Source organism: Danio aesculapii, chromosome 6, assembly GCF_903798145.1.
Source record: "Danio aesculapii chromosome 6, fDanAes4.1, whole genome shotgun sequence".
Lineage (NCBI taxonomy): Eukaryota > Metazoa > Chordata > Actinopteri > Cypriniformes > Danionidae > Danio > Danio aesculapii.
The window spans coordinates 25,833,646-25,856,055 of record NC_079440.1 but is presented as its reverse complement, the minus strand read 5'-3'; the positions used below and the strand labels follow the sequence as shown (position 1 = coordinate 25,856,055).

Below are 22,410 nucleotides of genomic sequence, written 5' to 3'. Positions count from 1 at the left end.
CATTATTAAATGTACATGATGAATAACTATGTGTTGGTTTTGAGTCACAGTTCTAAAGTCCTAATGGATTATTTTATTTTGAAGATCTGAGGTAAACTGTCTACTGCTGCTTTCAGTAGTATGACAAAATATGTCATGTGAAATGTCACTCAAACTCGAATTGTTAGCATTTAACTCTGAATAAAGCACATGAGGTGTACCTGAGGTAATCAGTTTATTGTTGTTCAACTGCAAGAAATAGAAGCTGTTCTTAAATCAATTTAAGGTGTTGGTTATCAAACTCCTTATAATATGGAAAATATTCCTGCTATCGCATGCTTTTGCTTTTATTTAGAACACAATTTAAATCAGCCTTTAGTCTCGATGGCCATACTATATCACTCTTTTTGGTCCTCAATCTGGCAACCTGCACTTGCGTTTGTTTTGATCCAGGAATGCAATACTTAGTTCAAACACTGGGTGTCAAACTTACACACTGCACCTTTAACATCAGACAGAAATGTTACTTTCTGCAACTTCCAACTGTACACTATAAAAAAAAAAAAGTAAACTGACTGTGGCTGACAGAATTGTACTGTTAAAAGTAAAGATAGATCCAATCAAGAAATTAACATTATTGGTAAACTACTGTATTTCATTCATTTATGGTGTTATGCAATGTTTTGAAGTACTAACATATACCCATACCTTTGTAAAACAAGCAAAAACACAACCATAAGCATGTGGGGATGAGAAAGTCATACAAAAAAATTTTTCCCCACAAGAAACATACTTACTTACTCATATATTGAAGCTGCTCAATGCCATTTACACACCTACTAAACACCATCATGTTAACACGCATAACATTAAAGTGATGCATTAAACATTAGCTACTTTATGTGCCCGTTCATTTCCAATTAATACCATATGACCAGCCAAGTATTCAACAAAAAATAATAATACCAAAGTCTTCTTTACAGAATCTACTTTTTCTGTTTTGCTGAAAACCATAGGATGACCAGTTTTCTTGTACACAAGACATAGCATCTGTGCTAATAAAAAAAAAAAAAAATGAACTGACCACTGTTTCCAAAACTCTGACCCAAACACTACTGCAGCAGACACCCGTCCATCCAACTTGATCCATCCGTTTACACATACATGAGTGGTAAGTTGCATCTCATATTCAGGAATTCCTTCTGAAAGACATTTGGTTGAATTGCACAGCGGAAATAAAGTCTTTAAAGTCAATAAATAAGGTACATGGATTTTAACAACATGAGAGCAAAGAATAAGCGACATGTGAAAGGGTTCCCCTTATTTGCAGGTGGCCTGTTCTTTAATGGCCTTTGCAAAGGGTACCTAGCATGACAAATGGGTACCAAAAGGCGGAGCTAGATACGCAGCTGAACGCTATTGGTTTACAGAGATACGTCACTCGTACCATTAGTACCCTTTTGGCAGTGGAAACGCAAGCCTGATAAAGGTGACCTGTACCAACCCGTACCGTACTGTGCTGTACCACTCAGTTGAAACGAGCCATAGATTTCATGAATACAAAATCAACTCCTATGAAACTAAGAAACTAGGGCATTAAATATATATAAAAAAAAAAAATCAGATGTACAGCAGAAAATAAAAAGTGCTGCCTTTGGAGGTGTATGGGGGAAGCACCAACAAGAGGCCCTTGCTGGAAAAACGTATTCCCTGAAGTAAAAGCTTCAAAAACAGAACCCAAAAAAAAAAAGATCAAATCCTGTCCTGCAGACAAGGAGGCTGATACAGTAATTAGGCAGGATTTCTAGGGCAACCAAAAAGACTCTTGGGGCTTTGGGATATTCACAACAGCTATTATCCACAGGACAAGTTTAGGCTGTTATTTATTCCTCTTTAAATAAAAAATATTCTGTTTGTCACAACCTAGAGCAGCAAAACTGAAAACATCTCTGCCTTTCCAAGTTTTCAACAAAACATTATTATTATCTTCAATTATTATTATTATTAGTATTACTATTATTATTTTATTTAGTTATTTACTATTTATTGATTACTACTACTATTTTAAATAAAATGAACATACCCTAAAATGTCTTAAGAACTAGGGTAATGAATTGACAAGGACAATACATTTTTTGAAAAGTATTGCAAATATGAGGTACATACACGCACACAAACACACACACACACACGTGTATATATATATATATATATATATATATATATATATATATATATATATATATATATATATATATATATATATATATATATATATAGATAAGTTTTTGTTTTTTAAATTTGTATTTAATGTTTCCCTCACATAAATTTGAGTGTACTAGTTTTTGGACTGTTATTGTTAGAGAAGCTCCAGATTTGGCTTCCTATTAAAATTATGAATTTCTATAAATTGCTCTGAAATTTTTGGCTAAAATCCAAAAATCATCATTGCTTTTGGTTTGTTAAAGAAAAAAGATAGCAAATAGCAAGACCATTCTCTTTCTGATGGACCAAAGAAAAGCCAAAGATAGAGGACAGATGTCTGGCACTCCTCTCTTTGCCATCCTGCAATATTTAATATAGCAATTAGGACTAAAGGGGAAAAAAAAAGTTTGCACCTACAATTAGGGATGCAGTGCACTGATCTGACACTGACCTACCACCAGATTGGGTATCAGTCAGATGGGTCGATTCAAATCTGGTATTGCATGTGTACTATTCTCAGAATTCTGTGAAATGTATAAGCCCAACAAAAGTTATAAAGACATTATATAGCACCAGAATGCAATATATTCTAAGTGTTCTGAAGCCATTCAATAAATTAATGTGAACTAGATGAATATTTGAGTTGTCAAATTCAAGTCAGGCTATTTCCTTGCACCTGTCAATCATTCTATTCATAAATCAAACTGTGTGTGTGTGCGTGTTGCAATTGGTTAAGATGGTCAACATGACAAAACTCTATAAAAACTTATTTGTTCCTATTAATATAATAATCAGTGAAGGACAGCATTTTGTTTTAAAGTATACATTACTTTACTTACAGGAGTTCATTGCTGTTTCTTAATCATGTTACATTTTCAACTGTGTTTGTTGGAGGACAACACTAGAGTAAAGAGTGTTATTGGCTTATCTTCATGTACAAAAGTTGCTGAAATTTAAAAGAAAAGGATGCACAAATCCACATACATCATATACACAGTATATTGTCTTCTTTTTAATTAAAAAAAGTCTGTATTTAGTGGATTGTGTGATACAGAAAAAATATTATTTAGGTTTATATATCTATAAATATGTTATTATATTTAAAAATGGCAGTGGTATCGAATTAGACCGATATTCAGAATTTTGCCCTATAATTATATAAAAATGTTATGGTGAGTCCTTACCAGAGACAGACTAGGCATGATAACCTTCTTCAAAGTTTACTGCAGTTTGGAAAAGTCAGGGTTTTAAAACCGCCAAAATTTTCTGTAATACCGTTCCTAAGGTATGTGTAATTTTTTTATTTACATTTTTTTAAGACAACAGTATCTCCAGCAGAAAAGATATCCAAAGATGCTGTTTTTAAATTGTAATAAAATCTGTGTTTTTGAAACTAATGAAGACAGCAGAAGTCAATGATTCATCTGAATTATTCAGCCTGACATGTTCACTGCTCCAAAATATTGTAAATCTTTCACAAAATAAAATATATTGTGTTCAAAGGGGAAAAAAGTCTTTGTTTTTTTACCCAGACAGTTAAAAAAAACAAATGTATTTTAGAGGAGTAATCCCAATATTGTGATACCGTGAAACTGATATTTTTATCCAAGGTTATCATACGTCAAAATCTTATACCGGCCCATGCCTAAGACAGACAACATATATTTTAAATAAACTGACTTGTTTCTTATAATATGTCATGTTACACTGGCAATGAACAATTTGATTTATGAAGTAAAGATAAAATATGCATCTCAAGATCCTACAGCTCGAAACTTTCCTTGGGAGACTGTCCTTTACTGACCCTTGAGTGTTGTAAAACTTGGCATAGTGTCACTATGCCTTCATTTTCAGTTAAAATACTTCAAGTAATATGGAGGTGAAAAGGGCAGAGCATGATATTAGAACTAGCAGAATGCAAAAGCAGAGAGTGCTTAATTAGGCTGTTGATTAAAAGTTGTCTGGAACGCTGAGAATGACGTGTGGCTTTGAAGCCTTGGATTTTGCTGGATGAAAGGTCCAGGGGGCAAGAATAGCTGATACATGACCTAAATTAAATTATAGTAGGAAGGCAAGCACTCCTGAATTCACTCCAAAATCTTTCGAATAGAGCTAATCCACCAGGGATGGATAGTTGAAGAAGTTAGAGCTCCTAAGATGACTGACCTTGGTTTAGAAGCAGGACAGCAGTTATTTTATTCTATTTAATGCAGCCTTTGCATAAATATTCATTTCTTCTTCTTAAAAGTGAACTGGACACATCTGAACAGCATATAAATGATAGTTGCTGGTAAAGAGTAGGGATGTAACAATTCACTGAACTCATGATGCACAATTTAATTTTCTCTAAATTTTGTTTTAACAAAATTGGGAATAAAGCCTACAACACATGAAAATGCGTCCTTTTATTAGGCTATTTTGCTGAATGCAGCTTTCTTGAAGTATGTTTAATTTAAATTAAACTGTATAATTTCGACATTTAAAGCTAAAACAGAATGACCTGCCTTAAATTTTATGAATCTATTGACTCACACTATAAACAACATCAGAAGAAAACAGCAGACAAGCTGAATGAGACATAGATTCACTCTGCCAGAAGGTATAGCAATGGTAAAGTGCGTCATTGATTGCAGCTGCAAACAAAGCAATGGTTCACTATATTCCCCTATTATAGATTATAAATTGTCACAGTTTGGTTTTGGGAGTCTCCCACAAGAGGCTGGTATACATGCAAGGTTAAAAACTTTCATTTTTTAATAAGATGCATTCATTTTTGCAACCCAAATCAGAAAAAATGCAAATAAAAAAGTACTTATTTCTTTACTTTGACTTGCAAACAATACAACAAGCATTCCTCGTGATGTTTATTGTTTTTTATAATAAACACATATTCCAATGTTGGTTCTTGCAACACATTTCAAAATAAGTTGAAATAGAAAAGAATTTACCACTTTGTAGTGTTGCCATTCCTTTTCACAACACTTAAAAGATGTTTAGGGACTGAAGACACCAAGTGATGAAGTGCTTCAGGTGTAATTTTGTCCCATTCTTCCTGCAAACAAGTCTTAAGGTGGACAACAGTACAGGGTCTTCACTGTCACATTTTGCACTTCAGAATGCACCACACATACTTTGAGTCAGGTCAGGACTGCCAGTCAAGTACGTGTATCCTCTTCCCCCACAGCCAGGACTTTGTAATGTGTGAAGAATGTGTTTTTGCAGTGGTTTCATGTTGAAATATGCATGAGCGTCCCTGGAAAAGATGTCTTCTTGAATGCAGCATATTGTGCATCTCTATGTACTTTTAAGCATAAATGGCGCCATCACAGAAGTGCAAGTTACCTTTGCATAGGGCACTTGACCATGACAGACCCTGGCTTTTGGATTTGTTGCTGGTAACAGTCTGGATGACTCTTTTCTTCTTTAGTCTGGAGCACACGGCATCCATTTCTTCCAAATAATAACTGAAATACTTATTCATCTGACCACAGTACATATTTCCACTGTCGATGACACTTCTGGACACTGTTAACAAAGTAAGGCTTCCATTTGGCACAGTACAGTTTTAACTGGCATTTGTGGATGTAACTATGTACTGTGGTATTTGACGAAGGTTTGCCAAAGCAGCCCTGAACCCATGTGATGTTATCGCTTATAGAGGAATAAAGATTCTTGATGCAGTACCGACTGAGGGATTGGAGATCACGGTAGTTAAGCCTAGGCTTGCGTCCTTGTCCTAAATGCACTGAAACTTCTCCTGATTTCTTGAATCTTTTAATAATGTTATGCACTGTTGAAGGTAAAATATCCAAATGTTTTAAACATTTTTAAAACATTCCAATAATTTTGAGTTTTATAGTGTTGTTTTAAATTTTTTTCAAAGATTTTAAACATTTCAATAATTTTCTCACATATTTGTTGGCAAACTGGCCATTCTCTGCCCATCTTTGCTCCTAGAGGACTAGACCTTACTTGGATCCTGCTTTTGTACCAAATCATAGTTACAATTACCTTTTGGCATCACATTTTAAAACATAATTTAACCAAATTACCTGATTTAAAAAAACAAACAAAAAAACTATAAAAACCATGAGGAACACAATAAATAATGTCAATAATGAAATACAAGTGAAAGTAAATTTAGTCATCACTACTATCTTTTTTATTTGCATTTTCCATATTGTCCCAACTTTTTCTGATTAGGGGTTGTACCAAATTATCATTACAACTCCCATATGATTTGTTCAGTGATTAATTTTTCCAAACCCCTTCTTTGTGTGACGCTATTCTGAGGTGATTGGTCTGATGACCCAGTCTGTTGTGATGGGTCTACTGAAGGAGCATGTGTGGAACATAGCAAGTAAGTAGGAAAGAGAATAGTCAGTGCGAGAGCAAGAGAAATAATCGCAAATGTGTGCTATGAGACATAACCTTACTCGCGAGAGCATGCAAGGGTTTACAACCATGCAGCTCGTGGGCTCCCATTTCCTCATGTCTAGGTCTGTTACCTTTTTGCTCAGTGTTGAGTTTACTTAAAAAGTCTATTTAACTGCATGTTTAGAACTGTTTGCTCAATGAAAGTAAATAATTCAGTTAAGGAGACTTAAAATTTAGATTTCTTCATTTTTGAGCATTAATTTCTCATTGTAAAAAATAAAAAGTTTAGTTAACTTAAAATTTTAAAGCAACCGGCTGCAAAAAACTATTATTTTTTCATCCAGCAACGTAAAACTTAGCATTCCTGAGGAGATACTTGAGTCATCCCCCCTGTATTCATACCCTTTTTGTTTCTGTACAGTACAGTAAACCGATAAAACACAACATGAAACACTGAAAATCAACAATCAATCATATGTTTGTACAAGTGAAATCTTGTTACTTTGAGAATTTGACAAACATTTTGATAATTGTCACAGTCACCAGGTTACCAGACAAACTAGAGGGCTTTACACATCACATCTGCACCGGACTACACACCCCATAAACCTCACACCTGATGTTCATGAACTTTGATTACATACACACCTGAAGCTTATCATGACTGATTACCTTGTTCCTGGTTTCCATTTTGACTTTGGACTGTCTTCTGGTTTATTGTTTGTCACAGATATGTTACACTAGATATCACATACGGACCCTGATGTGTCAACGTGTCAAAAGCGTCACCACATTTGTACAGGGCTCCTAGGACAAATGTTATTCATCCGCACTAGTCAAGGCAGTGTGCCAACATGAAGATGCTGGACTTTAGTGTTGTGCACGGGTGTAGTAACGAGAAAACAAAGCACAAAGGCAGAACATTTCATAGGTAAGATATAGTTTTTTACGTTTTTGTGTGTCACAAACTTTTGTGCTAAAATAGTAACGTTATCGATAATAATAAAGTCACTTACTGCACTGACCAAAAGTCAAAGCAGCACCAACTCACACTAAATACTAGGCTTATGCTAGTTTTGTTGAATAAAATCAGCAAACAATGCAAAAGAAATATGAACACAAGATGCTGCAGTGCTTGAAACTTGTTTTATTTTCAGCTAAGTGAACGAGTCGTTCATAACAGAGATTCATTCACAAATTAATCGGTCCCTGCATTGAAATGAGAAGTGAAAACAGGAGAGGGGGTGGGTTTCAGGACATGGATTAGATCAAATTTAACAGGGAGGGTGGATAGTACGTTTCCATGCACACAAACACTTGCTCTTTGTCAGGAATGCCCGTATGGTCACTTACCCATCGATGTAGAAAAGTGATGTAAAATTATTATTTTCGAAATTAAAAAAAAATAAATTGCATAATGACCATCGGGAAAACTCCCGATCATAGATATATGCATATATGTGTATATCTCTGGCTCTGCACAGTCCTTCACTGCACCTTGGTCCCACATTCATTTCAAAGGAGCGCTACCCTGTACTAAAATGGCGACTCTATTGACGCATTCCTTCCAATAGACAACAACAGGGTAGGCGACATCTAATGTAAAAATCTATGATTGTTTGTTTGCTGCCTGTCATGACCTTTGCCTGCTCATTGGATAATGCCTTGAATCACCCCTGTTATTACTGTTTACTGCTGTTGACCCTTGCCTGCAGGACCATACCTTTGCTTAATAAAGTTTTAAAAAGTTTAATAAATCTGTGAGAAGTGCACTGTAAAAAATGAATCTTGAGGCTTGTAATTTTCATTAAAAAAATTAATATGGTCATTAAAAATAATGAGCATATTTTCTTTAAAAAATTGATATTCTGGATTTATTATAAAATATTAAGAAGATTTCGCTAATATAACTAAGATTTTAATTTTACTTATTTTTTTAAGCAAACTAGTGCAATTATTAAGCTTAATTTGAGAAAGCAATTAAGCTAATAAAATTAAGGAAAAATGGCTTCACGTTTATTTTAAGAAAATTCACTCAATTATGTGGATTTGATTGAGATGTTTGCATTTGAATCTCAACAACGGCAGTGATCAGACGACATTTTGAAGGAGCAGATCAACAGCGAGCATGTTAAGAGGTAAGCATTAACAGTTTATCATTTTATTGTCTTAAGTAGCCTAAGCTCTTTCAGGAAAGACACATGCTGTTCAAACTTGTTCAGGAGCTTAGTTTTTGCCATATGATGTATATAGGGATACACGGGTATTTTTAACCACCCATTCCTATTTGAAATTGATTTGCTTCAATGTTCATTCTGAATTATATAATGAAGTTGAACAAATTATTTGCATCGTAATATTTAACAGCAACGATCAGGCAATAGTTAAGCAGACGAACAACAGTGAGCTTGTTAAGTGGTAAATCTAAGATAAGCTAAGTTAGCTACGTAGCTATTCAATGGGGTTTATGTAGCTAGTGCTAGTACATTGCTGATGTAATGTAATGAACTGTTTATATATAATACTGTACATAAATACTAATATTTGTTTGCTTCATTTTTCAGTTTAATGAAGAAAACGTTTGCAGAGTTTTCCCACTAAAGAGGAGCAGTTTATTGAGGCAGATTTTGATAAAGAGAATGGGTGCCATACATCAGGTATTTTTAATAATGTTATTTGTGTATTATTATTATTATTATTATTATTATTACTAATTTCTACACTTTTTTGCATCAGACCTCACATTAAATCAGGGATGAATCGAGAGATGTCGTCCTCTGTTGCTGGTCTATCTGTATGAATAAGAGGAAGAGCTCATCCAGGAGTGCAATGTAAGTGTCTCAAACTGTTTCAGATATTTATGATCTTCCGAAAACTGCATTTTATATTTTTGCATGCTTACAAAAAAATATATAGCTCAAGCATTACACTGTTGAATGCACTATTCCTTGTATAAACATGGTATGTTTTTATAAATGTCTGTACACTAGTATACATTTAAACACCCTGTCCATTATAAGTCACAATACTTGTGTATTTGTGTCAGTCAGCAACATCTACTCAAACATTATGAAGAATTACTGTTCACAGATATAAAAAGAAATGGTTTATTTCATTAATATATTTCCTTAATGTGTTTTAGTAAACCTTAAACATTTGAAATGTACAGCTGCATAATTTCAATATAATAAACGTAAATGTTTATTTTACAGTGTGGGAATGCACAGAGAATTGCTGTCTGAGGGATGACCAACCATGAGGACTTCTGCATTGTCTTGGAGGATAAGTGAGTCATGGCTAGCCTGGAAAATCTAGAATCGCTGAACTGGATTTATACAAATATTCCACAAATTAAAATCACTTACAAAGAAACGAATATTAAGTTTGCAATACACAAATTCTGTCAAATATTGTCTAAAATGTGACTATTCCTACAAAGGAAAGTTGACTGGTCAGTTTTTTCCATGACATGGATAAAGGAATTTTTATCAGAGATTAACATTGCTGTAAATTTTATATAGATTTGTTTAACATATTGTACCATTTTGTTATCAGTGTAACGTGTAATAAAATGATATTTGGCCTAAATGTATTGTGTATGTATTTCATTATACATTAAATATATTTACATTTTATGAATGAGTAATTTTCAGTAATAAATTTGAGTAAATGGTGATTTATTTGCATATATTATAAAAGCACATTCCACTAATAATATTAAAATCATCCTCTATCACTTAAAAAAACTAGTCATTTTCACATGATTCTTTCAAGTGGTTTTTGTTAAAAAAAAATAAATCTGAGTAAATGGTGGTGGATTAGCTTAAATTATAAAAGCACATTCCGCTAATAATATTAAAATCTTTATTTATCACTCAAAACATTTAGTAATTTTCACATGATTCATTCAAGTGGTTTTTGCTAAAAAAAAATCAAGTCTTGAAATTTACTTAAAAATAATACGTGCAACAGTGTTACCACAATTTTTTTTTGTAAATAGCACATAAGATTTTTTACAGTGTGCAGATGTAAGATTTAAATTACGTTCTAAATGAATAGACCAGCAACCAGCAACTGAACTTCTGTGTAGTTGTCCCTACTAATTTAAAACAATTAACTCAACCCCTGTTTAATTAAGTAAACTCATAATGACAAGATCTACTAATTCCATAATGTATACTTGACTTAAATCAGTCTTTTCAGTTAACTTAAAAAATAATTTGACACAACTTTAACTACTGAAGTTGAATAAATTCTAAATTTATATTCAGCTGATTGCTTTAAAAAAAACTCGTTATTTAGCAAAAGAGTGAACATGCCAGCATTACACCCACAGCTTATTTTATTAATGGCATATTAATCATTCAGTCACCTGAAGTGTTCACAAACAGATATATCAAACACATGCTGATTTTATCAGCCTAATGATGTCACGATATTAAATATAAATGCAGTCTTCAACAAAGTTTATCATTTCACTTGATTCAGAAGGATAGATGCCCACTATATAACTGAGATCCCTAGGTGCTGCTGTTAATTTGCGGGTCTGCTATTCAAAAATAAAGTTTAACTGCGGGTGGATTGCTTTCTGTAAAATATGAAGATGATTTAATCTTTTTTATCTGAAAGACTGGCTCAAACATGCAGACTCTTATTTTAAATAAAGCGCGTTGCGGTAGGACAGATGCTGGGTTTTAGTTCTTAAAGCAGATGCTGTTTGTCCTTAACAGTGAGTTTAAAATATGCTATTCTTATATTTTTGGTCATACAGTTAACAATAAGACATTAATTAAAACTTTAAATATTTCACTAGGTCTGTCACGAAATCTATTTTTGTTGTAAAATATTGCACCAAAATAAAGTGCAATAAACGATGTCATTTTAAGACTATTTTATGCTACTCGTTATGTAATGCCAAAATGACCATATTCCAAAAAACACATTTTATTCTTAAGAATATTTCATTTAATTATAGTCATTTTAAATATTACGTTAAAACATATGTTGTAAACAAATAAATAATAATAAATGTTAACAAAAAAGTGCAGTGTAAAAAGTAACCAAGGCTGCGATATCTTCGACCAGATCTATTTTCAATTGTTAGTCACCCAGATGAAAATATATTATAGTAATTTATAGTAAGCACTATAGTGTCCATATTGACACTGACACCTGTATAAGAAATAGAGATATTGCGCAATCAGCTAAAATGTTGCTAGAATTGTTTATGTATTTCTGATATACAGTTAAAGTCAGAATTATTAGCCCTCCTTTGAACTTTTTTTCTTTTTAAAATATTTCCCAAATTATGTTTTAACAGAGCAAGGAAATATTCACAGTATGTCTGATAATATTTTTTCTTCTGGAGAAAGTCTTATTTGTTTTATTTCGGCTAGAATAAAAGCAGTTTTTAATATTTTGAAACCCATTTTAAGGTCAAAATGATTAGCCTCTTTAAGCTATAAATTTCGATAGTCTACAGAACAAACCATCATTATACAATAACCTGCCTAGTTAACCTAATTAACCTAGTTAAGCCTTTAAATGTCATTTTCAGTTGTATAGAAGTGTCTTGAAATATATCTAGTCAAATATTATTTACTGTCATCATGGTAAATATAAAAGAAATCAGCTACTAGAAATGAGTTATTAAAACTATTATGTTTAGAAATGAGTTGAAAAAATCTTCTATCCGTTAGACAAACATTGGGAGAAAAATAAACAGGGAGGCTAATAATTCAGGTGGGCTAATAATTCTGACTTCAACTTCATAAATTGCATCACCAAAAACGATTGAGGTCATGTCCATGTGTTGTGCGATAAGTCGATATATTGACTTCAAATGTTATTTGTTATTTTTGTTTCATTTGTAGATAACTAACCAACAAAAAATACATAAAAATTAACATACGAATGATACCAAATTAAATTCGTAACACAAAAAAAAAAATTCCAACAAAATTAGGCTGTATGTAGTGGTCAACGATTCTTTCAAGGTTTCCTGTTGCTATTTTGGGTTTTTTTTGATCTAGTGTTCTTTTTAAGAGATATTTGCAGCCTTTGTAGCTACTAAATCATATTGACGGGAATTGAAATGAACTGATTTAGATATGTTCAAACGGAAGCATCAGAAAATGTGCAATAGCATAAAAAGGCATGAACTCTACACAATTTTGCAGCCTGAAAAGGCTCCACGCACTTGTTAAAATTAAATGGTCTATTGTTTATTTTCTGGCACAAAAGTGTGAGTATTATAGTGAATTTTTCACATGCAACACTAACTATTGTAGAACAGTTAATGACGATACTACCATTTACAAACTACAGTGGCACTACTAGTATTTTGGAGCCTGGTGGTAGAATCGCAATACTACCATAGTACCAGTAAACCATGCAAACCTAGTTTGTACACCAGCATATTGCTCTATTGCTCTATTCTTCGACATGAATCCAAGTACTAGCAACAACATACGTTCAGTATTATCTGCCACAGCGGCACAAGTTTTTAGACATGATATGTGAATAGTCCCATAGCCCATTAACCAGAGCTACATGCTGTGTTGTGAACAACACTAACAATTAAATACATATTTGATTGCAGCAGAAGCTGGTTCAAATAAGTCCCATGCACATCAATAGTCTTTGGTATTGATCCTTCATTCAATAACAAATGGCCAGCGACTACCGCATTGTAGGGTAGTTTGCTGTATAGCAGTCATCATTAAAATGACAGGAAAAGGTTGGGGGGGGGGGGTCGAAAATGCATACAATATGATTGCTTGTATTATATTTCAGATGAAGTAAAAAATAAATAAATCTCATGTGGTGAATGTTGACACACCAGCCAAAATGTAAGCATAGTTTAAGAAAAGACTTTGAGCAGTGTTATCTGCTGAAAGTAGGGATGCACCAATCCCGATACTTGGATCAGATAATGCTTCGATACCGCATATTTTTGCTGGATCGGGTATCGGCCAGCTGGTACCGATCCAAATCCGATCTTGTGCGTGCGCTATATTCTGAGTTTATAAGCCAACTAAGCCATGAAGGTAGCCTATAATAAGGCACTAGAACGTTGTCATGTAGGAAGGCCTACTATATCCCAAATGTTCTGAAGCCATTCTACAATTTAATGTGAAGTACAGACGGAGTACAGATGCAACATGGAGTTCACTGCTGTTTTTAAATCATGTTGCGCTGTGTCTATTAGATCACCAGTTTGCATTCGCAATACTGGAGTAGAAAGGGTTATTACCTGCTCTTTACACAAAAAGTAGGCCTACCTGAAATGTTTAATTAGAAAAGCCTCAATAATACATTGGACAGATCCTCAACCAACTTATTTCTTTCATTTGAGCTGCTGTTTTGGAAAAGTCTGCAGATACCAGAGGGCTGCGCGCTTTGTCTCAGATGCATCAATCGCTTTCAATTACGTGCCGGCTGCATGCGCAGATGCGATGTGCGCCGCTCTGTCTGATTATTCTCACAAGGAGTTTGTTCTCTAATCCTTCAGACTGAGTTTATTCTTCCGCGGGGAATTAATACTTTAAGTGCTGCGAATAGTTTGTAAAGCCAGGCTCATTGTTGTCAAAGTAGTTGATTAAATTAATAAAAATGACACTAACTGGCACAGTATGGATTGTCATTAACAGAAAATTATTTAGCCTAATATAGGCTACTCTGAATATTTAACTGTAATTTTATTTTTATTAATATTTTATTTTACAGACTAGTTTGTCTTGTTTTGAACTTTCTCCGTCTCACTCATGGCTAGATTTGTAGATTATTAAGTAAAACTGGCCTCAGACAGTTTAGTTTAGTCTGCATCTAACCTGCAAGAAAATATCAGGCTTTGCTAAAAGGCTGATTATTTTACCAGCGATGTCAATAGTGGTAGCCTATTGCAGATTTCAAAGAAAAATCTTAATATTAAAAAAGAAAACATAAGCTGGACCACAACAGATCACATTAATGTCCCAACGAATGCTCAAATAATAAAGCCTAGTTTACAGCAAGCATGTTTTAGTTAGATTGTGCTGTCTGTCATGTATAGGCCTATAGGTCTGTTATTTTTCATAAAGAAGATATATTATTTGAGTTTAGCACTAGAGCTATAGGAACTGTATTATGCTTGGGAAAAAAAAAACGGCACAGTATCGGGATCGGATCTGTATCGAACGATACTCAGAATTTTGGTATCAAGATCGGATCGGTTCCAAAAAATGATATCGGTGCATCTCTAGCTGAAAGTAATTTGTTAGACAATTCTAAAATATTTTCCTTTAAATATTTGATGGATGAAGAGTGAGGAGAATAATAATACCTCGTTATACCTTTTTTAGCAGTTGTAGATTATTTACAGTTTAACTAAAGTTACTGCTGTAATATACACAAAGCATCACAGTGCGTAATTTGAGTTCACTTAGGTTGGCTGTAGCAGTGTTAATATTACACCAAATAATGTAAATGAAAACCCTCACATACACCATTGCAACATGTTCAGATGCAGAGCTGCAGGTTATATGTGAAGGTTTCAAAATAATTTAAAACCCCACTCCTAAACCCAACCATCATTGGGGGATGAGCAAATCGTACTAAATTGTATGAATTAGATCATACTAATTCATACGAATTAGGCACTAAATCAAAAAGTTACAAATTGCCGTGAGGTTGTGTTGGGACAATCACAGGTAAGAACCACTTTGGCAAAATGTGCAACTTTACAATCTTGTGATCTCAGGCTTGACATCCACACTAAAAGTAAAAAAAAATATGGAAGTCAATAGATGTTTTCTTTAGTATATCTTCAAAAAAGTGGAGGATAAGTAAATGATGGTATAAGTAAATGAAACTATCCCTTTGAGGAACATCCACAACTCTTTTTTTAAAACATTACTAAGGCAATGTTATCCATTTTAACTTCTGGAGGGAAATACTCCAAACTGTGTTTGCCTGTGTGCATGTTAACACCTGAACTATAGTTTGAAGAGCTACATTTTCAGTTTGGAAATAACGAATGTAGAGTTAAAGTTAAATTTCAAAACAGAAATATAGATTCCTTTAATGTGCGGTCAGTTTAAAGCAGATTTGCAAGGCTTCATGATACAAAAAGATAAATACAATGCCATAAAGTTACTAACAACAGACTGAAATGACTAACTGTGAGATATTACATTCATAAGCATCATGACCATCTGAAAATGCTGCTTTGAAACAATATTGCTAAAAGCATAGAGTAAAATAAATTAACCTCACTTCACATCACTGTGCATCTATAAACTTTATGAAATCAACGATGCAGAATTCGGACACTGATTGAAGTTAATAAGTGTCTAGTACTTAAACAGAACATCTAGAGATCTCTGTACAAATCAGGTTCTTTATATCTTGATTACATCGAAAGATAAGAATGAAAAACGTCACAATAATAATCAGCACTTACCTTAAGAATCTCTCCTCGCTTGAAACTTAATTCATCATCCGCAGTAGCTTTGAAATCATATTTAGCTATTGCCTCCATGGCGATGACTTTGTGGACGAGAGACAGATATAAATGTCCAAAAAGAAGTTCTACAGTCAAGAATAACACCCCTGACTGATCTGCTTCTGTCTCCTAATTTCTGTCCTTGTCCCTGCTGACCGTGGAGTGACAGATCTTCTTTGTCTGCTTGCTGTCAACCTGCAAACGGACAGAGATTTTGAACCAAATATAGTTATCTATGGTTCAAAGCATCAGGAAAAGATTTGTGTGCCTTTTAATCAGATCTGGTGTGAAGCAGCCGTGCAATGTATGCAAATACAAATGGAAGGGAATAACTGGGTCGAGCTGACGTCTTCTTGCAACCGACTATGAGCCAATAAGAGAGGTGGTGTGGGGTGCCTTGGTAATACTGGATGCTGGTGAGATTTTGAGTCATGCAGGTCTGACAAATTTGTTGCAATAGTGAAGTCACAACAAATGACTTTTACATCTTACAACAAACTAATTTTAATTCCTCAATGTGATCATTATTTAAATGCTAGCAGTTGGAGGATTTGATTATTACCTGTGATTCCATTATAGCAGGAGTAAAACAGTATTTGTGAATAGGTTGCCAACTTTTGCATGGTTGGAGTGAGAATTATTATGTCATAATTGTGTTAATGTGTCAATGCAAAATGATGTGAAAGATAACGCAACAATATTAATTAATTAGATAAAAATCATAGAAAAGTCATCTCCTGTCAGATGTCAAATAGACATTTTCTTTAAGATGTGTATGATTCAGAATGTTCATGTCTGTTATCTGATTCACGATACCAGGAGGCAACAGGAGAATGTGTTTGAAGTAGGGCTGCACAATATAACGTTTTAGTATCAATATTGCAGGGTGATCATTCGCAATAGTCCCATAGCAGGATATGCAATGTTGAGTTTGTGTAACAATTTATCATTTGCATGTGTTTTTGAAGCCTGTGACCGTATGAGGATTAAAAAGCATTCAGGCATAAGAAATTGTGCCTTTAGTAACGATTAATATTATAAAGTATTTTTTTTATGTTCAATTACTGTACCTGTATACTGTTAGACATGGAAAACAATAAAACACTGTTTGTTTCAATTGTAAATTTTCTTTATTGTATTTATCTATGCTTTTAATCTGTTCATAATATTTTATGCTAGGGCTGTGCAATTTGGGGAAAATATCTTAATTGCGATTTGTTTGACAGATATTGCAATTGCGATTTAATTTTGTAGTTAAGCTTCAGCTGACAAGCTGTGGCAACAATTCTGTGACAGCTCCTAAAAATTTCCTGATTTTGTTTGGTGTCTGTGACTTTGAAACCTAAATGTTCCCCTATTACTGATGTCCTGTTTTTCTTGGATATTGATTTGTCTATTAATGCTTCTGAAGCAGCAGATGCCATTATCTCAATTGTCCACGCTTTCCTGTTTGTTTGTTGTTGTTTTTATTGTGGCCGTTCTGCATAGTTCGGTTGTGCAATTCTGATTAGGCAGAACGAAAGTGTGCTTACTCAATTGGCTAGTAAGACTTTCACACACAGACGGCAGTTATGCATTTGCTCTGAGCAGGGGAAATTAAATATTTATTTTATATCACAGCCTCTTGCGATTAGCTAATCGCAACGTTTCAAATTGCAATTGTGATTTGATTTCGATTACCCGAACAGCCCTAGTTTATGCAGATGCACTTCCCTACAGAATCATCCCAATCAATGTAAAATTATCTATTCTTTCCAAAAAGAGATATTCAAGTAATCTGGTGTATTTGTATTCATATCACACATTATATATCGCAGAATAACAAAAAAAATCGCAATGTTAGATTTTTCCAATATTCTGCAGCCCTAGTGTGAAGGTCATGTACAGTGACAAGACTGCTATAGCATTCACCCAGATAACACACATTTACACTATGTGAAACTTTTTAAAGCTGAAATTGTTAACATTTCTCAAAAAAAGTGTGCTTAAAAATGTAGTCACACAGCCATGACAGCTGACATGACTTTTAGGCATCACTTTTAAAATAAATAATAAAACAAAATCTAGGTGTTCAGTATGTCCTTGTTCTATTTTAATTTTGCATACTCATATATCTTCAACCCCTTTCCTAATCATCTTATTCGGTCACACGATTCAACCAATAAAAATTTTCCTTCGCGGCCTAAGCAGAGAAAGGCCAATGGAATCACGCGCTGAATTATGAACAAAATACGAGTCACTGCATCGGACTAAACGAGAATGACTCACTTAAAAGATTTGTTCACTCCTCTATTCGACACAGTTCGCTGTGTTTATGCGTACAAGTAATTACAACTTCAAACATATAATAAAGCTGTCAACACGCTGCAAGCTTGCTTGTGACTGCGAGAATCCCCTGAACAACAATGAAGTAATGTGCAGTGGGCCCCAAGCATCATCTTGTAAACAAATATGATCATAACACTTAACTTTCGTCGCACATTTGCAGTCATATATGTGTTATAATAGGCTTTAATATCATTTTAGTATGTGAATTATAACGTGGTCGTTTGGTGATTGGTGTGATTTTGAAGATATCCTTTGTTTTTGTCGCTAAACTTTTAAACCCTGTGAAAAAAAAAATTCTTCCATGGGTTCTGTTTAATCTATTCTCTGCAGATAGCCATCGATCTGACTGAAACGGATGGAATGTTCTTTCTATTCGTGTAGAAACATTACTTACCCAGAGGTGTGGAGTCTTCCTCTCCGATCTCCGCTGTGTAGCGAAAAATATCTATATATAAACACTTAATCTTAACAACAGCAAAATCATGTTATAGTGATCGTTTTTCCATTTCTCCCAACTCCGCAGCAGCTCTCTGAGAAAGCCAGTCTGGCTGTTAATTTCCGCTTCCTTCGTGTTATGGTCCACAAAGATGGAAAGGTCCAACCAAAAACTTCGCACGCTTTTTTGTTTCAAGTCAAACTACACAAATCGACAGTGCAATACATAACAGATGATCCGATTTAAACGCGCGTGTCCAACTATCTAAACCCTGTAGTCTCGTAGTGAAGACATTAGTACAGATTGGCATAAAACAGGAGGGATTGGTGGATCCAGTTGTCCATGAGAGTAATGCAGGACGATGACACACAGATGACCGGAGCGACATCTAGCGGTTAAATAATGATATACTCCACTCGTATTCAGAGAAGAGTCTGTTTGCAAAGTCGATTTCAACAAATAATTTCATGACAATAATTTGCATTACAAAGAACAAGAAAAAAAAACACATGCAAGCCGAGTATAAACAGAAAGGTCGGTGGATTAATCAAATCTAGGATACGTGTTTAAAAAAAACAGTTCATGCAAAGTTACACATGTAGACTATCAGGGCTTTAGCAAAATGTAAAGATAAATAGACCGTATTCTATAGCCTATAACAATTCTCATTTATATTTAATACTTATTTATACTACGTATTTAATTATATTCACATTATTTTAATAATTTATTTATAAGATATAAAAAGCGTATAATGTATCGAATAGGCTACGCTGCGTCAAGAAAACAACATCAAGTTTAGGGCACACAAATCTCTTATCGACATTTGAACATCGGCAAACAGTCAAAATGAGAACGTTTGCAAATGCCGATCCCCATTATAAATAGATGTGCTGTTTCCATTCTACAACTAGAGGTGTCCTCTTGTGCTAGACAGTATGAACCCGTCTCTGCACCGAGACATTCATGGATGAAGGCTGCTGCTGGTGATGGTTCTCATCATCTCACTCGTCTAACAAGTTTCAGTTGTTTCGTTTTAATGTGACTTTATTAAATGCGTACCTATATGTGCGTGTGCGGCGAAAACAGAACTGTAACAGCAACAAATGTAAGGCAGTGCTGAAGGTGTGACTTTCCGTGTGAGAAAGTTATTAGATGCTCTGTTGTCTGCAGAGGTAGAGGTTGATACGGTATTTCTTTCACAGTCTTTACCATGGATTTCCCCGAAGGCTCTGAAAACTCATCTCTGTGTCTGTCTAACTCGTCGAAACATATACAAGGTAAGGAGATAATGCAGGTAATAATTTTTTGATATACTGTAGTCATTTATTCAAAGATTAACAGGTGATACAGAAAAAGAAGTTATGAAATTGTCACGAATGTTTTAATGCAAAGTAAACATTTGTAGAGTAGCATGTCAGTATAATTCTGCAAAGATATCAGTTATTATTATTGCTGTTATCATCAATTTGTGTGTAGTTATATGTGTATGTGGGACATAAAATGTCTATGAGCTTTTTGTTTTTTATATGTTAAATAAACATATATTCAGTAGCTATATCAGATTTCTGTGAATAAATATGAGAAAGTACTGTGGTCATTGAGTTTAAGTGTATCGTTTTTCTATGTGCATCTGTTGTGTGCTTAGTGAACATGGATGACCAGTATGGAAATGCCATCTTGCCCAGTATTTTTGGAATGATATGTTTTTTGGGCATCTCTGGAAATTCTATTGTCATCTACACCATCAATAAAAAGACCAAATGCAAGGCTAAACAAACAGTACCAGACATTTTCATATTCAATCTCTCTATTGTGGATTTGCTTTTTCTTCTCGGCATGCCCTTTCTCATCCATCAGCTCCTGGGCAATGGATCTTGGTGTTTTGGAGCCACTATGTGCAAAGTTATATCTGCTTTAGATTCGAACAGCCAGACAGTAAGCACTTACATCCTTACAGTGATGACCTTGGACCGGTATGTGGCTACTGTCCACCCTTTTCGCTTCAACCATGTGAGGACAACCTGTGTGGCCAGTGCTGTTGTGGCAGTGGTGTGGGCACTCTCTCTAATCTCCATCACTCCTGTCCTAATGTACACTGGTTTGATGCCTCTTCACAGCGGTCAGGTGGGATGTGCTCTCCTGCTACCAAATCCATCCACCAACATCTGCTGGTTCACCATCTATCAGTTTGTGCTTGCGTTCGCCCTCCCACTCATGATTATTTGTGTGGTTTTCTTTAAAATCTTAAAGCATATGTCTACCACAGTGGCACCTCTTCCCCCAAGGAACCAACAGGTGCGCACCAAAAGTGTGACTCGGATGGCTGTGGCCATCTGTTTGGCTTTTTTCATCTGTTGGGCTCCATACTACATCCTTCAGATTGTCCATTTGGGAATACAGAAACCCAGTGCCTCATTTTATTATGTCTATCATGTGGCCATTAGCATGGGCTATGCTAACAGCTGCATTAATCCTTTTCTCTATATCATTCTGAGTAAGACCTTTAAGAGACAGTTCATAGTTGCTATCCAGCCTGCGCACAATCACTTCCGGGTCAACCCGAGCAGCACGGAGGCCACTGTGTCCCTTCGTCTTGCCACAGACTGCCAACGACATGTTCCTGCTGACAACTCAGAGTAATAAACTAATGTCTGCTCCAGTAAATACCTACAGATGAGTCATTCTATAACAACTCAACCTGAGGTACCCCCGCTTAAAGGGGAAGTGAAGCACTCAGTCAAGTTTACATTATTTTGTAAATGGATTTCCACTTATATGGAAACATATATAACAAACTCGATTAATGAAACCATTTAGCAGAAAAGAGCATGTTTTACTATAGATTTTAGACCTAGGGCGCCGCCATCATAGAATATTGCTGTGTTTGACGTCACAGGGTTGGTTCCATTTTCTCAGCTGAACAGATAGTGGATGTAATGGACTGAATACAGAGACTGTAAAGCCTACTTTAAGCCAATGCGTGAAGTTGTGGGTATGGAGCAGGTGCAAATACAAGCATCAGATGTGTGTCTAATATAAAAATCTATATTTATTCTATTTTCTTTTTTCCCTTTTAATAACCGATCATTTGATGCGATTTGGTCCAATTTCTTCATTAATCTGCCTGACTATGTCTGGGTTTCTACCATGGTTTCAAAAAGGTCTGGTGCTGAGGGCGGGTACTTTCACTTTTCACTACTACAGCCCTCACCTCTTTTCGTGTTCAAACCAAACTAAGATTGGCTGGGTTTTTCACATGGCAGATTTTTACATCCGTCATACATGTTGAGAGATCGTCTTGATTGACTTGAAATGGGAATATGTCTTGACATAATCCACAAAGACGTGACTTCGTAAAGCGTAAAGTCATGTATCATTTTAATTGTTGCATTAGTCTGAATGTAAATCCCTTCGTCAGGCAGCGCTGGAGCAGCGTGAGAGAGGGGACCAAAGTTTATCAAACAAAAGCTAATAACAAAAGAAAAACACACAACGTAATTGCTTGTATTTGTTGTATTTGCACCAGCTCTGCAATGCATGTCCACAACTTCATGCATTGGGTTAAATTAGGCTGTCCAGTTTCTGTGTTCAGTCCGTT

The 22,410-nt window shown here is 34.8% G+C and overlaps 2 protein-coding genes and 1 long non-coding RNA gene across 3 annotated transcripts in view; 2 read left to right on the top strand and 1 right to left on the bottom strand.

Moving 5' to 3' along the window:
• The window catches only part of grb2a (growth factor receptor-bound protein 2a), a 39,690-nt gene extending 20,523 nt beyond the window's left edge, over positions 1-19,167 (bottom strand). Inside the window, exons 1-2 of the mRNA XM_056459834.1 lie at positions 18,768-19,167; positions 16,004-16,240 (exon numbers count right to left, since the gene is read on the bottom strand). Coding sequence (XP_056315809.1) covers positions 16,004-16,081 — 78 coding nt within the window. The 5' untranslated portion in view covers positions 16,082-16,240; positions 18,768-19,167. The remainder of the gene's footprint in view (positions 1-16,003; positions 16,241-18,767) is intronic.
• Positions 8,592-10,044, top strand: LOC130230695 (uncharacterized). The gene is made up of 4 exons (XR_008837973.1): positions 8,592-8,699; positions 9,126-9,218; positions 9,298-9,392; positions 9,774-10,044. It is a non-coding gene; the product is annotated as an uncharacterized LOC130230695 (long non-coding RNA).
• Positions 19,168-20,022: 855 nt separating the features above from the next.
• On the top strand, positions 20,023-21,452 carry mchr1a (melanin-concentrating hormone receptor 1a). The gene is made up of 2 exons (XM_056459044.1): positions 20,023-20,089; positions 20,458-21,452. Exons 1-2 carry the CDS (start codon positions 20,023-20,025, stop codon positions 21,450-21,452), a joined length of 1,062 nt encoding a protein of 353 aa, XP_056315019.1.
• Positions 21,453-22,410: the final 958 nt, after the last annotated feature.

Bases quoted from the DNA above. Each gene is read 5' to 3' on its own strand.
- mchr1a (XM_056459044.1), top strand. From the start codon at position 20,023: ATGGATTTCCCCGAAGGCTCTGAAAACTCATCTCTGTGTCTGTCTAAC. The intron at 20,090-20,457 runs GTAAGGAGATAA...TTGTGTGCTTAG, and splicing joins CTCGTCGAAACATATACAAG to TGAACATGGATGACCAGTAT.